Below are 14,114 nucleotides of genomic sequence, written 5' to 3'. Positions count from 1 at the left end.
GATGCTCCAGAGTTATTGGGAAGCTGGCACGAGGTCCGAGCAGAAGCCGTGGAGCTTTCGTGAGCTGCGGCTTGGGCAGGGTGTTCTCCCTCCCGCAGGGCCACGAGGTCCGAGCAGAAGCCGTGGAGCTTTCGTGAGCTGGGGCTTGGGCAGGGTGTTCTTCCTCCCGCAGGGCCACGAGGTCCGAGCGGAAGCCGTGGAGCTTTCGTGAGCTGGGGCTTGGGCAGGGTGTTCTCCCTCCCGCAGGGCCACGGCCACGGCTCCCTCTCCCCACAGGGAGCAGATGGAGTCCCAGTTGGAGAAGGAGGCTCGGTTCCGGCAGCTGATGGCCCACAGCTCCCACGACTCGGCCATCGACACAGATTCCATGGAGTGGGAAACGGAAGTGGTAGAGTTTGAAAGGGAGACGGTAAGCTGTCTTCATGTCCTTTCTCCCTGTTCTCGTGCCGAGTCCCCCACTGTCACGATCGCTAGTTTGCGGGTTCGGCTTTCCCTCCCAAGGTGCTGACCCATCCTTCCCCGCACTTCCCAAGCTGATGACCGCAGAGTGCATTCCTGTGTCGCGGCGGACGCTGACCGCACGCGGATGGAGAGGGAGCAGCAGAGCCCGGGGTGCTGGTGGGCGGTGTGTCTGCAGTGGCTGAGGGGCAGGTCGCAGCTGCTCATGGGCTGCATCTTGGGGACTGGGCGCCCCGTCAGTCATGGTGAAGGGACAGCCCACAGTAGACGAGTGGCTTCGTCTCTGCTTTGTACAGTGTGCCGCTGCTGCTGTTTTGACAGGAGGACGTTGACTGGAAAGCACTGGGGTTCGATATGGCGGAAGGTGTGAACGAGCCGTGCTTGCCCGGGGACTGCGGCATATTTGTCACTAAGGTGGACAAAGGAAGCATTGCAGACGGCCGCTTACGGTAAGAGTGGAGGAAGCCCAGGTTCTGAGGGAGGTGGGGCCCTCCAGCCCAATGAAAGGCTGTGGGGAGCCAGGTGGTGGTTAAATGAATGCATCCCAGGGTCCGAGTGACTCAGTCTGTCTGAGGCCTGCAGGCCCAGCTGCTAACATCGTTCCGAAAGGGCACGTCTCCGACTCGCAGCGGTCTTTGAACCTGACCTTTCTCTAGGCACCAGGTGTTGCACTCTGCGTCTCTGGGTAGAAAGCACTCAGGCTTTCTACACATGGACTGTGTATCACCTGCTCATCCCATGAAATACCGATGATGAGAAAATAGCACTTACGATGTGCTCAGTACTGGTTTAGTAAGCACTTTGTAGAATTAATTTGTTAATCTTTACCATCCTGTGAGGTGGGTGCTACCCCATTTTACAGATGGGGACACTGAGGCCCTGAGGGCTTAGGTCACCCAGGCAGTGCGAGTCTAGCCTCCAGCATGTGTGAGTTGAACCATTTGACCATCCTGGACGGCGCGTCTTTCTGAATGTGTGTGGGGGGCACCTGCTCTCTGGGGTTCGGCTTCCCGAATGGGAACAGGCAGGCTGCCCGCCGGTCCCAAGGTTTGCGTGGGCCTGAGCTGGCTGTGCCCCCCTCAGGGTCAACGACTGGCTCCTGAGAATCAATGATGTGGACCTCATCAACAAGGACAAGAAGCAGGCCATCAAGGCTCTCCTGCATGGGGAGGGTGCCATCAACATGGTCGTGCGGCGGAGGAAGTCCCTGGGCGGGAAGGTGGTCACGCCCCTGCACATCAACCTGAGTGGACAGAAAGGTAGCGGCCTCCGGAAGTGGGCAGAGGGCTTTAGATGGCAGGGCCTTCCTTCCTTGTGCTGAGGGGTGTGTATGTTTTGGGGCGTACTTTGTTCCTAGGGTTGAGCTGCTGATGCAGCCCATGTGCTTCCCCGACACGGGGCTTTCCGGGTCCTGGGTCCTGCTTGTCTCTGAGTGATTCCCCAGACCTGGGTGGTCTAGCTCGGGTGGGTGCTGGGAGGGACAGGTCACAATCTGCTAACTTTGTAAGAGCTTCTCCCAGAGGTGAGGTGGGACAACCGGAGGGCACGCAACCTGGGCAGGGTTAACGGGACTGCCTGTGGTCCACTCTGTGGTTCTCAGACAGCGGCATCAGTCTGGAGAATGGAGTGTTTGCTGCTGCCGTGGTGCCCGGGAGCCCGGCTGCCAAAGAGGGATCCCTTGCTGTGGGAGACAGGATCGTGGCGGTAAGTCTCCAGGATGGGCCGGCCACTGCACACAGACCGATTGCAAATTTGGGAGGTGGGAACGAGACATAATGAACAGTTTTTATATTTGCCTTTTTCTTTCAATGTGAGCATTTAAATTGATTTTTTTCCTTCTGATAGTATGTTTCTATTTACTGTAGAAAATTAGGAAGTACAGGAAAAGATTAGGAAGGAAACAAGAACTTGTCTTATTGCTAACACCTATAGATAACCTTTGTTAACATTTTTACTGTATTTCCCTACAGTTTTTATTCTACATATGAATGTATAGTTAGGTCAATTTAAAAAAATTGATAACTATATATGACTTTATAGTAATCTTTTTTTACTACCAAAATAGACTGAGTCACTGTAAAATATTCATGTAATACCAACGTGTAAAGTGGTAGGTCCCTGTTTCCCCTTTAATCTTGCTCCTAGAGGTGATCTCTGCCCCCATCTGGAAGATGCGCTCTCAGCAAGACCATAGTTCTTGCACAAATCTCTGCCCATATACAGGTTTCTGGTTTTTGTTTGCTTTTTCAAATGCAATAGTGGAATCATCTTTATAATCCAGCAATTTGGATTCTACATTGTGGATATCTTTCCCAGTCGATCCTTATTGTTTTTGTCCACCTCATGGTGTTCTGCTGTTTGGTTACCTGCTGTTTGAATTATCCCGTGATTGATGGACATGTAAGTTGTTTCAGTTTCTGCAACTGCAAACAGCCCTGCACGGACTTCGCCCGTGTGACACGGCCCCCCGGGGGATGCTTGGCAGCCTCCCTGGTGACCGGGCCTCGCGGTGCTGTGAGCTTGCTGCGTGAAAGGCATGCGCTTTAGTCCTTAGAAGCAACGTTTCAAAGTGGAGGGCACACCCTTGTTCGTGACACACACCCCGCCTTCCGTCCTGCAGCAGGCAGTGGCAGTGAGTCCCCTCCCCTCTGGGCGCCCATCTCTCAGGTCCACCCAGTCACAACCATTGTTAGCAGATTACTGTGTTTCATCCAGAAATGTTCGAAACATGGGTATCTCCTACTTGTTAACAAAAACAGATGGGATCATAGGAGACTCAGCTGCTAACCTGTTTCTGTCTTCCATGGCACTGCAAGTCTCCCAGCTGTGTCTGGGCCAGCGAGTGGCCCATCAGTTCCTCAGCAGCAGCAGCAAAGCTGTTAGCCTGCCCCACCCTCGTGGGTGCTCAGACATCTTTGCCTTTACAAGTCGTGCCACTGCTCCGTCCCTCCACGGGACCCACATGGACCCACGAGAGTGTGCCACGAGGGGAGTTATTCCTGGGGTGAGGAAACTGGATCAGATAAGCTTTTAACATTTGATATGATCTCCTCTGCCCCCCAACAGGTCATGGCTTTTTCAGTCCCACCTGTAGTGTGTGGGGAGCTCATTGCTTCACACCTTTGCCAGTGTTTTTCAGATTTGGGGGTGCCAGACTTTAAAGCAGCATGGCCATTGTGAAAATGTTAAGATGTGGAAAAGTTATAAAAGAAAAACAACCAAACTCGTCCCCCATTCCAAAATAATCCTTTGTTTTTAAAACTTTTGACCTTGACATAATTGTATAAATAATTACAATTCCGTTATAATGTTAAGTAAAGAGTATTGAAAGTAGATAAAGTTACAAAGACAGTATAGGGAGGTCCCGTGTGCCCATCATCCGCTTGCCCTGTGGCCACAACTCACACTCCGGTGATGTTAACACCAGGTGGCTGACGTCGTGTCATTTGTCACGTTTAGTTAACCAAAAGAAAGAAAAAATGAAGGTAGACCTGTTTCACCACCACGGTCCTCCTCATGCCACCTTGTGTCACCTTCTCTAGTGACCCCCACATCCTGTGCCCCTCATTCGGAACTCCTGCAGTGACTTGGTCCTTTGTCTCTGAGATTTTGTCACCTCGAGACTAGTGACCAGAGCCTGGCTGTTCTGCTCAGCGTGGCTCTGTGAGCCTCTCGCTGCGGGGCGTCGAGTTCCACAATGTGGGTGCAGCCTGTCTGACTGTTCACCTACCGCACATGGACTTTTCCAAGATGGGAGCCCCAAGAGGGATGTGGACAGGCATTCAAGCGTAGGTGGTTGTGATGTGACTTCGTAAGAGACGATGATACTTCATCTCATGTGGCACCTTCGAGTTTACAAAGGCCTTGCACATCCTGGTCATGTTTTCCAGTCTCCTTCCGCCCCCGGGGACACACATTTGTCCTCCGTTATGCACGAGCAGCTCCGAGTCGGTCCAGCGTCACACAGCAGGAAGTGGAGCCGCTGTCCCCCAGGACCCTGGTGTCTGTCCCAATCAGACGTGCACCTTCCTGTGGAGTGTGTTTCGTGTGCCTCAGACGCCCCTTACCTGGATTCCTGGGCCTTCCTGGGGAGGGGCTGTGTCTCCTTTGCCAACGGCACACCTGGGAATCTCTCAGAACCAGGCCCCCTGTCCAGCGTGGGCGGGCAGGCGGGCAGAGCCCAGTCCTGGCGGCAGGCCTGACGGGCTCTCTGTTTGGCCCTAGATCAATGGCATTGCACTGGACAACAAGTCTCTGAATGAGTGTGAATCTCTGCTGCGTAGCTGCCAGGACTCCCTGACCCTCTCCCTCCTGAAGGTAGGGTCCTGCCCATCCCGTCCCTGCTCTCGCTGTCTGTGGGGTGGGCAAAGCCCCAGCTCCATGTGCCTGATCTACTCCTGTGTCCCTGGGATCCTTGGAAAAGGGATTTACAAAGTGCAGGTGTGCATGACCATGACCACTATCTGGTTTAAAACAAAACCAAAAACTAGCTATGAAGAACATTTTGGGAACAGTAGGGTGCATTTGAATCTGGGTTGAATAATTAGCTGATCTTATGGAATTGTTCATTTTTGTGGGTATAATGATAGTATTGGGGTTACATAGGAGCGTGGCCTTATTTTGGGGGAGAAATACATGATAAAGTTACTAGAGGTGAAATGTCGTATTTGTAACTTTACTTTCAACTGTTCTGCAGTATTGACAGATATAGGCAATTTTAAAAAAGATTGTCGAATCTAAGAGGTAGGTTTATGGTGTTCATTGCATTTTTTCTTTTTTGTTGTTGTTGTTCATCCTTATCCAAGGGTATTTTTTCCCATTGATATTTCAGAGAGAGTAGAAGGGAAGGAAGGAGAGAGAGAGAAACATTGATGTGAGAGGGGCACATCGATGGTTACCTCCTGCACATGTCCCAACTGGCCAGGGATTGAACCTGCAACCCAAGTTGTGCCTTTGATCGGGAATTGAACCCGAAACCCTGTGGTGTGTGAGGGCCAATGTTCTAACTGCTGATCCACCAGTCAGGGCTCATTATACTTTTCCATCAACTTTTTTACATAATTGAAAAGATTGATAATAGAAAGTTGGAAAAAAATAGGCCCATTTACTTTATTAAGCAAAGTTTTAAATTATTATTTTAAAATTAATAGACTTTTTTTTTGGAGCAGTTTTAGGTTAACAGGAAAGTTGAGCTAGTATAGAGAATTCTCATAGCCCCCCTCTGCTTCCCCCATTATTAACATCTTGCATTAGTGGGGTTCATTTGTCACACTATTAATACATTAGTATTAACTAAAGTCCATAGTTTACATGAGGATTTACATTCTATGGGTTTGGACAGATGTGCAGTGACGTGTCTACCATTACAGTGTCCACAGCGCAGTTTCACTGCCGTGAAGATCCCCCGTGCTCCGCTTGTTCATCCCTTTCTCTCTCCCCCATCCCTGGAAACCACTGATCTTGTCACTGTCTCCACGGGATTCTTTCCTAGAAGGTCTTAGCGTTGGAATCATACAGTGTACGGCCTTTTCAGACTAGCGTGTATTTAAGTTTTCTCCATGTCTTTATGGCTCGGTTGCTCGTTTCTTTTTATTGCTGAGTGATACTCCATTATGTGAATGCTACAAGATATGTATTGCTAGTAATGAATCTTTTTTCATTTAGTAATTTTAAAGAGTGTGCAGGACATTATACAGGTGATATCGGAAAGTGCTCAAAGCCAAGCACACTTTACAGCTCTCCTGTGGGTTCACAGTGGCCAGGGCCATGGGGGTGTGTGTGTGTGTGTGTGATGGAGAGGTGTGTGCGTGTGTGTGTGGGATGGAGAGGTGTGTGTGTGGGATGGAGAGGTGTGTGTGTGTGATGGAGAGGTGTGTGTGTGTGATGGACAGGTGTGTGTGTGCGTGTGTATGTGATGGACAGGTGTGTGTGTGTGTGTGTGATGGAGAGGTGTGTGTGTGATGGAGAGGTGTGTGTGTGATGGAGAGGTGTGTGCGTGTGTGTGTGTGATGGAGAGGTGTGTGCGTGTGTGGGTGTGATGGAGAGGTGTGTGCGTGTGTATGTGTGGGATGGAGAGGTGTGTGTGTGATATGGAGAGGTGTGTGCATGTGTATGTGTGATGGAGAGGTGTGTGCGTGTGTGTGTGTGATGGAGAGGTGTGTGCGTGTGTGTGTGTGATGGAGAGGTGTGTGTGTGATGGAGAGGTGTGTGCGTGTGTGTGTGTGATGGAGAGGTGTGTGTGTGATGGAGAGGTGTGCGTGTGTGTGTGTGATGGAGAGGTGTGTGCGTGTGTGTGTGATGGAGAGGTGTGTGCGTGTGTGTGTGATGGAGAGGTGTGTGCGTGTGTGTGTGAGATGGAGAGGTGTGTGCGTGTGTGTGTGATGGAGAGGTGTGTGCGTTTGTGTGTGATGGAGAGGTGTGTGCGTGTGTGTGTGAGATGGAGAGGTGTGTGCGTGTGTGTGTGATGGAGAGGTGTGTGCGTGTGTGTGTGTGATGGAGAGGTGTGTGCGTGTGTGTGTGTGATGGAGAGGTGTGTGTGTGATGGAGAGGTGTGTGCGTGTGTGTGTGTGATGGAGAGGTGTGTGTGTGATGGAGAGGTGTGCGTGTGTGTGTGTGATGGAGAGGTGTGTGTGTGATGGAGAGGTGTGTGTGTGTGTGTGTGATGGAGAGGTGTGTGCGTGTGTGTGTGAGATGGAGAGGTGTGTGTGTGATGTAGAGGTGTGTGCGTGTGTGTGTGATGGAGAGGTGTGTGTGTGATGGAGAGGTGTGTGCGTGTGTGTGTGTGATGGAGAGGTGTGTGCGTGTGTGTGTGTGATGGAGAGGTGTGTGCGTGTGTATGTGTGGGATGGAGAGGTGTGTGTGTGATATGGAGAGGTGTGTGCTTGTGTGTGTGTGATGGAGAGGTGTGTGCGTGTGTGTGTGTGATGGAGAGGTGTGTGTGTGTGATGAAGAGGTGTGTGTGGGATGGAGAGGTGTGTGCGTGTGTGTGTGGGATGGAGAGGTGTGTGTGTGATATGGAGAGGTGTGTGCATGTGTATGTGTGATGGAGAGGTGTGTGCGTGTGTGTGTGTGATGGAGAGGTGTGTGCGTGTGTGATGGAGATGTGTGTGTGATGGAGAGGTGTGTGTGTGTGATGGAGAGGTGTGTGTGTGTGATGGAGAGGTGTGTGCGTGTGTGTGTGTGATGGAGGTGTGTGTGATGGAGAGGTGTGTGTGTGTGATGGAGGTGTGTGTGTGTGTGATGGAGAGGTGTGTGTGTGTGATGGAGAGGTGTGTGCGTGTGTGTGTGTGATGGAGGTGTGTGTGATGGAGAGGTGTGTGTGTGATGGAGAGGTGTGCATGTGTGTGTGATGGACAGGTGTGTGTGTGTGATGGAGAGGTGTGTGCGTGTGTATGTGTGGGATGGAGAGGTGTGTGTGATATGGAGAGGTGTGTGCGTGTGTGTGTGTGATGGAGAGGTGTGTGCGTGTGTGATGGAGAGGTGTGTGTGATGGAGAGGTGTGTGTGTGTGATGGAGAGGTGTGTGTGTGTGATGGAGAGGTGTGTGTGTGATGGAGAGGTGTGCATGTGTGTGTGATGGACAGGTGTGTGTGTGTGTGATGGACAGGTGTGTGCATATGTGTGTGTGTCTGCCTGCTTGGGGGTGTGGCCCACCCCTGACCATGGCTCTCCTGCAGGGACATTCTCAGTGGCGGCGCCAGGTTCTGCGGTCTTGTCCTCTCTCTCACGCCTCTGCGGTCCCTGTGTAGGTGTTCCCGCAGAGCTCCTCGTGGAGTGGCCAGAACATCTTTGAAAACATCAAGGACTCAGATAAGATGTTGAGTTTCCGAGCCCACGGCCCAGAGATCCAGGCTCAGAATAAACGGAACTTGATGCAGCACAATAACTCCACACAGACGGACATCTTCTACACAGACAGGCTGGAGGACAGGAAGGAGCCGGGCCCCCCAGGAGGTAGCAGCTCCTTCCTGCACAAACCATTCCCCAGGGGACCCTTCCCAGTCTCCCCCCAGACATGTCCCAGTGCTTCCGAGCGTAGCCTGATCTCCTTTCGCTCAGATGCCTCTGGGGAGCGTGGCTATGGGCTGGTGGATGTGCGTAGCCGACGGCCGCCGCTGCCCTTCGAGCCTGAGGCTGGTCCCTGCGCGGCAACAGAGGCTCCCCTGGACAAGGCCGAGTCCGAGAGCCCCAGCAGCGGCGGGACCTGGCCCAAGGCCGTGCTCAGCTCCACGGCGGGGCCCGAGAAACTCTCTGTTTACAAGAAGCCAAAGCAAAGAAAGTCCATCTTCGACCCTAATACTTTCAAACGCCCCCAGACGCCTCCCAAAATAGACTACCTGCTCCCAGGTTCTGGGCCTGCCCTTTCCCCCCAGCCCTCCAAGAGAGTGGGACCTCTGACGCCCCCAAAACCTCCCAGGAGGAGTGACTCCATTAAGTTCCAGCACAGACTGGAAACCAGCTCTGAGTCAGAGGCCACTCTGGTGGGCAGCTCCCCATCCACCAGCCCCCCAAGTGCCCTGCCCCCTGACGTGGACCCTGGGGAACCCATGCACGCCTCGCCCCCTCGCAAGGCCAGGGTCCGCATTGCTTCCAGCTACTACCCTGAAGCGGACGGGGACTCCTCCTACCTGCCTGCCAAGAAGTCCTGTGATGAGGACCTCACCTCCCAGAAGATGGACGAGCTGGGACAGAAGCGTCGCCGGCCAAAGTCTGCTCCCAGTTTCCGGCCAAAGCTCGCGCCAGTGGTGATTCCTGCTCAGTTCCTGGAGGTAGAGCCAACCCGGCTGAGGGTGGGGTGGGAAGGGGTAAGTTGGCTGTCGCCAGGCTTGTGCTTGGCCCTGGCTCCTTTGCTCGGAGCATCTACCCAGAGGAGGGGCAGGGGTGGCAGGTGTGTGCCAATGGGAAGCAGCCCTCCGCAGGAGGTTGGAGAGGACTATGGTGAGCACGTTGCTTGGGGATATGACACCAAGAGAGAAACACGTTCTTGGGTGTAGCATTTAACTTGCTTATTCAACAAGAAGCTTTTGAAATTGTACAACAAAGCCAGGTGACATGGCCCTGCCTGAGGGGCCTAGGGAGAGAAGAGAGCACTCGGGAAGCTGCTGCTGGCAGCAGGACAGCTGGCTTGTCACTGTGGGTGCGCAGTCGTTTCCAGGAGGGAGGGCTTGCTGAGCAGGAGAACACATTGGTGCTGCTCTGTGCGGACAGAGCTTCACACAGCTCTCATGCACACGGTCCACCTTCTGCACACAGACACACACACACACACACACAACCTCTGTTTATTTGAAAGAACAGAATCTTCCTCTGTGGTTTTCTTCTGGAGTATTTTTGAAGGAAGTTCTTTCCTTCCAGGTGTGTAAAGCAACTTGAATGAGATTGACATCTGACCATCACTTCGTGTCCAAGTGGGAGGAGCTAGTGCATAAGGGACAGGATTGCTTGCAAGCACCTATGCACTTCCCTGTCCCCAGCCACTCCCTCTTGCCTTTGGTTCTTAGGAACAGAAGTGCATCTCAGCCAGTGGAGAAGTCTCCCCAGAGCTCCAGGAGTGGTCCCCTTACTCACCAGGGCACTCTAACCGACACAGCAACCCCCCACTCTACCCCAGCAAGGCATCTGTGGGTGAGTCAGCTGGGCAGGACCAGGAGGAGGAGGGTCCCTGTGGGCCCACAGGGCTGCACGGGCCCTGGGGCAGTGGAGGCAGTTGTTTTGAGGAGCAGTTATGTGTCCTCAGCCCAGAGATCCAAAGAGCTAGCTAGCAGTTGCTGCCCTGTGTGGGGTGATGTCTCGTCTTGTGTCAGTGACATTTCTTAGCTTTGCAGAGTGCTTTCTTCACATAGTGGCCTGGGCAATAGGAGGCATCAAAGACAGCCTCCCATGTTACACGTGGAGAGAGGCCAGAGGTTACCCAGGTCTGGGGCTAGCTGGGTGCTTTGGGGAGATTGTTCTCACCCAGCCCATTTCTAGGCACCATCCCCCGGAGTATGACCCCGAGCACCACCGTGAGCTCCATCCTGAGGAACCCCATCTACACTGTGCGCAGCCACAGGGTTGGCCCGTGCAGCTCTCCACCCGTCCCCAGAGAGATCGGCCCCCAGGTTGTACATCCCAGGTATGTGAAGTCACCCCACACCTCCCTGCACCCCAGCCATCCTGCACCCCAGCCATCCAAGCCTACCTGGGCACCAAGAAGCTTGTGGACAGGACGCTTCCTTGCCTAGCTGGGAAGGGACTGGTTTCAGCAGCTCTGGGACCCCAGGGAAAGTGAACTTTAAGGATGCTTTCTTGGTTCACCAGTGTGGAGCTTAAACCCACATTTAAGGAAAGGTGATAGTGATGGTAGCCAATGTTCCTTGCTCACGTGCAGGCAGTGTGCTCAGACCTTTATAAATATCTCATTTAATTGCCACATCAACCCTAGGCATTGTGGACTATTGTCTCTGTTTTATATAGATGAGGAAACTGAGCCTTAAAAAGTGAGAGGTCTGACTCAAGCTCACTTCCTCTCATGCATTCATTCATTCAATTATTTGACAGGTTTTATTGAGCACCTACTATGTGCCATGGACTGTTCTATTTCCAAGGGCACACAGTGGAGAACTAAATAGACAAGTTTCTTCATGTGTAGTGTTTGTGTTCAAGTGTGGGAGGCAGATAGAAAAAAGGGTGCTACCAGGTGTTGCTGAGTAGCTCTGAAAACCATAAAACAAGGCAACAAGCTAGGCAGACTTGGAAGAGGGTGGAGAGTTAGATTGGATGGTGGGGAGCCCACTGGTGGGGGATGTGCTGCACAGGACCTGGGCAGAGTCCCCAGGAAGCAGGGCTGTCAGGGCTTCGGCTCGGGCCTGACAGCAGTGTGATGGGACGGAGCAGGGAGCTCCACAGAGGTGTGAGGCCGGAGGCGAGCCAGGTCCTGGACCCCGACCCTGCAGGGTCGCAGCCATAGTAGAGTTTGAGATTCACTCTGAACACAGTGGATACCACTGGAGGGTTTCAGCAGGGAAGAGAACAGTCTAATCCAGTTAGAAAAGGACGGTGTTGGGCCTGAGCGCAGGCCAGCTGACGTGGGTGATGCCTGGGCTCTTTGCCCTCTGACTTCCTAGGCATGTTCTCTTGAGTGAGGCTCACGGGTCCCTTTCCAAGGTCCTCTGCCCGTGCAGCCTTTCCCGGCTCACCCCGAAGGAGAGGTGTCCCCTCCCAGGACCCACTCAGGACTCGGAGGACTCAGCCTGTTTTCTGCGTGGAAGCCCCCCTGCAGTGAGCCCGACCCCAGCCGGGGCTGAAGAGGACGGGCTGCTCCTGCTCCGTTTGTGTGGCTTTCCACCACGTGCAGGCCCATGGCTGCGGCCTCCGGGCATGGCTGCGGCCCCCCTGACAGCCAGCTGGCCCGGGGAAGGAGGCCTTGCCCAGGCCGGTCACCTGTGTCTCTCCAGGGGCTGTGTCTGCTCCTGGCCCCTCACCTGTCTGGTTCTCTTGCAGTGTCCAGCACCAGGGACGTCTGAGCCTGGACCTGAGCCACAGGGCCTGCAGCGACTACTCCGAGATGAGAGCCTCCCACGGGTCCAACTCACTGCCCTCCAGCGCCCGCCTTGGTAACTGCACACAGGCCCTTCTCTCAGCGGGGGGCCCCACCTTGCTCGGCTTCCTGCGTCATCATGCCTGACCTCTGCGTGGCCTGCCCACGTCTCCACCTGTCCGGGGTGGAGAGCTCGGCTCTGCACTGCACCTGTCCTTTGGCTGTCCGCTGTGTCTCTGCGCGTTCCCTAGTGGCCATGTGGTTGTTCCTGGTGACCCCTTGGCCCAGGAGCCCTGCTCCCTGTCCCTGAGCTTGTCGGTCATTCTGGGGGATTCTGTATTGCTGCTCACTTCTGGGAATGCAGCCCAGAACGAGTCTGCACTTAGCCCATGATGCGGTGCCTCCAGCCTGTGAGAGCAGGTGGGCGGCGGTCTCCTTCACTGGGTAACTGCCCCTGCTCTGAGGCGAAGGTGAGGTCTGTGTGGTTCTGCTCTGGAGCAGGCTGGGCCTGCAGTTTATTCAGAGGCTGGGCGTCCGGTGTCTGCTTTCTCCCCTGCTCCGCATGGGCCCTGGGGATGAGTGGCAGGGCCTGCTTGGCCTTTGTCTTGACTGCATCTCTCCTGGCCGCTAGAGAGGGTGAGTGGTGGTTGCCCACAGGCCTAACGCTCTATCCCTTGTGGAGCCACAGGGTCCTCAAGCCACCTGCAGTTCAAGGCCGAGCGCATCAGAATCCCGTCAGCGCCAAGACACCCCCGGTCTGCCGTGGGCTCCGACAGAGGTGAGAGCGTCCGGCACGGCCGTCCCCGCCCTGCCTGCCGCTGCCTCATGATGGGGTGTCGACTGCATCATCTCTCTAGCCAGTCCATAAACACTGACTGAGTCCAGCCGTGGCCCGTTGAGGTGGGGGGTAGAAAGGCCCTGTGGAGCCCAGCACCTGAACTGCAGTGTGATGTGTCTGCGGCGTGGGGCATGTGTCTGGCTCGTGTCTCCCTCTGCGTCTTGGCTGCTGCAGAACTGAGATGCGAGGTCGAGGCCCGTGTTACCCTACGCCTTTCCCTGCAGGTTCATTGTCGCATTCTGAGTGCAGCACACCTCCACAGTCACCCCTCAGCATCGACACCCTGTCCTCTTGTAGCCAGTCCCAGACCTCAGCCTCCACATTGCCTAGAATTGCAGTCAACCCCGTGGCCCTCGGGGAACGGAGAAAGGACAGGTGAGCATGACCTGGGCCTCTGTGCCGGCCACTGATGGGCAGCGCGTCCCCCCGGCGGGCCAGGGTGCAGTCGAGGGAAGGCCCTTGTTGGAAGCAGCAGGAGGCGGCGAGGCCACTCTTGTTCGGGTCACCCAGCACTCACTGATGGACTGCCCCGCAGCCTGTCTCCTCCGCCACAGTGTGTCCTCGATACCGGTCTGTGTCAGTAAATCCTGGTATCGTTTGTGACGGCTTCATGGCGTCTACGGTATGGCTGTCCTGAGTCAGTTACCTGCTCCTGTTGAGAAGAGGGCACTCAGTGGGGAAGGAGGAGCCCGGCCCAGAAACTAGCTGCTGCCTGAGCAGGTGGCCTCTCCGGGCGCTGGGCCTCAACACCACCGTCAGCTCACTAAGAGTTCTTACAACTCTAAACTGCCTGGCACTCCGATACATGTTGACTCTCAAAGTGGTGGAGGGTGCAGGCCAGGGACCACTGCGTCTGAGCTGGAGGGTCAAGGAAGGTGCTGCGGAGCAGGTGAGTTTGGGACGGGCAGAACTCTTTAGAGGGCAAGAGAGGAGAAGTGACAGGTCCCGAAGGATTTTCGTCTCAGCGTCTAAGTGTACAAGGCCCTGAGCAGCGGGCACGCAGCCTGGGCCCCGAGCCTGAGCGAGATGGCTGTGCCTCTGGGTGGCAGGGGCGGGGTGGTTCAGGGACCTGCCTTCCGCCTGCCCTCTGTCCTTGACCATATGGACCCACATGGATCCACCCCACCCGTGTGCGCTGGAGGGCGGCCCGTGGAGACGGCTCTGCTGCGGGTCCACCTAGGCCTTTGGCTGTGATCTTCCTGAGAGGAAGAGCTCGGGGGACGTCAAGCGCGGTCACTTGGCCGTCTTTCTGTCTGCCATGTCCCAGGAGTCTGTAGTTGTCTTCCTTCTCCGAGGCCCC

The 14,114-nt window shown here is 54.7% G+C and overlaps 1 protein-coding gene across 2 annotated transcripts in view; it reads left to right on the top strand.

Annotated features, from left to right (window-relative positions):
- DLG5 (discs large MAGUK scaffold protein 5) overlaps positions 1 to 14,114 on the top strand; it is a 119,128-nt gene that overhangs the window by 82,469 nt on the left and 22,545 nt on the right. Inside the window, exons 10-21 of one of the 2 annotated variants that reach the window (XM_036265489.1) lie at positions 277 to 409; positions 781 to 908; positions 1,543 to 1,718; positions 2,060 to 2,163; positions 4,684 to 4,776; positions 8,207 to 8,411; positions 8,517 to 9,226; positions 9,959 to 10,082; positions 10,428 to 10,572; positions 11,940 to 12,052; positions 12,665 to 12,754; positions 13,039 to 13,189. In XM_036265489.1, coding sequence (XP_036121382.1) covers positions 277 to 409; positions 781 to 908; positions 1,543 to 1,718; positions 2,060 to 2,163; positions 4,684 to 4,776; positions 8,207 to 8,411; positions 8,517 to 9,226; positions 9,959 to 10,082; positions 10,428 to 10,572; positions 11,940 to 12,052; positions 12,665 to 12,754; positions 13,039 to 13,189 — 2,172 coding nt within the window. Of the gene's footprint in view, positions 1 to 276; positions 410 to 780; positions 909 to 1,542; positions 1,719 to 2,059; positions 2,164 to 4,683; positions 4,777 to 8,206; positions 9,227 to 9,958; positions 10,083 to 10,427; positions 10,573 to 11,939; positions 12,053 to 12,664; positions 12,755 to 13,038; positions 13,190 to 14,114 lie in introns of both variants that reach the window. The other variant, XM_036265488.1, reaches the window with a different exon arrangement.

Source organism: Molossus molossus, unplaced genomic scaffold (assembly GCF_014108415.1).
Source record: "Molossus molossus isolate mMolMol1 unplaced genomic scaffold, mMolMol1.p scaffold_m16_p_17, whole genome shotgun sequence".
Classification (NCBI taxonomy): Eukaryota; Metazoa; Chordata; class Mammalia; order Chiroptera; family Molossidae; genus Molossus; species Molossus molossus.
This window is presented reverse-complemented; position numbering and strand designations above follow the sequence as displayed.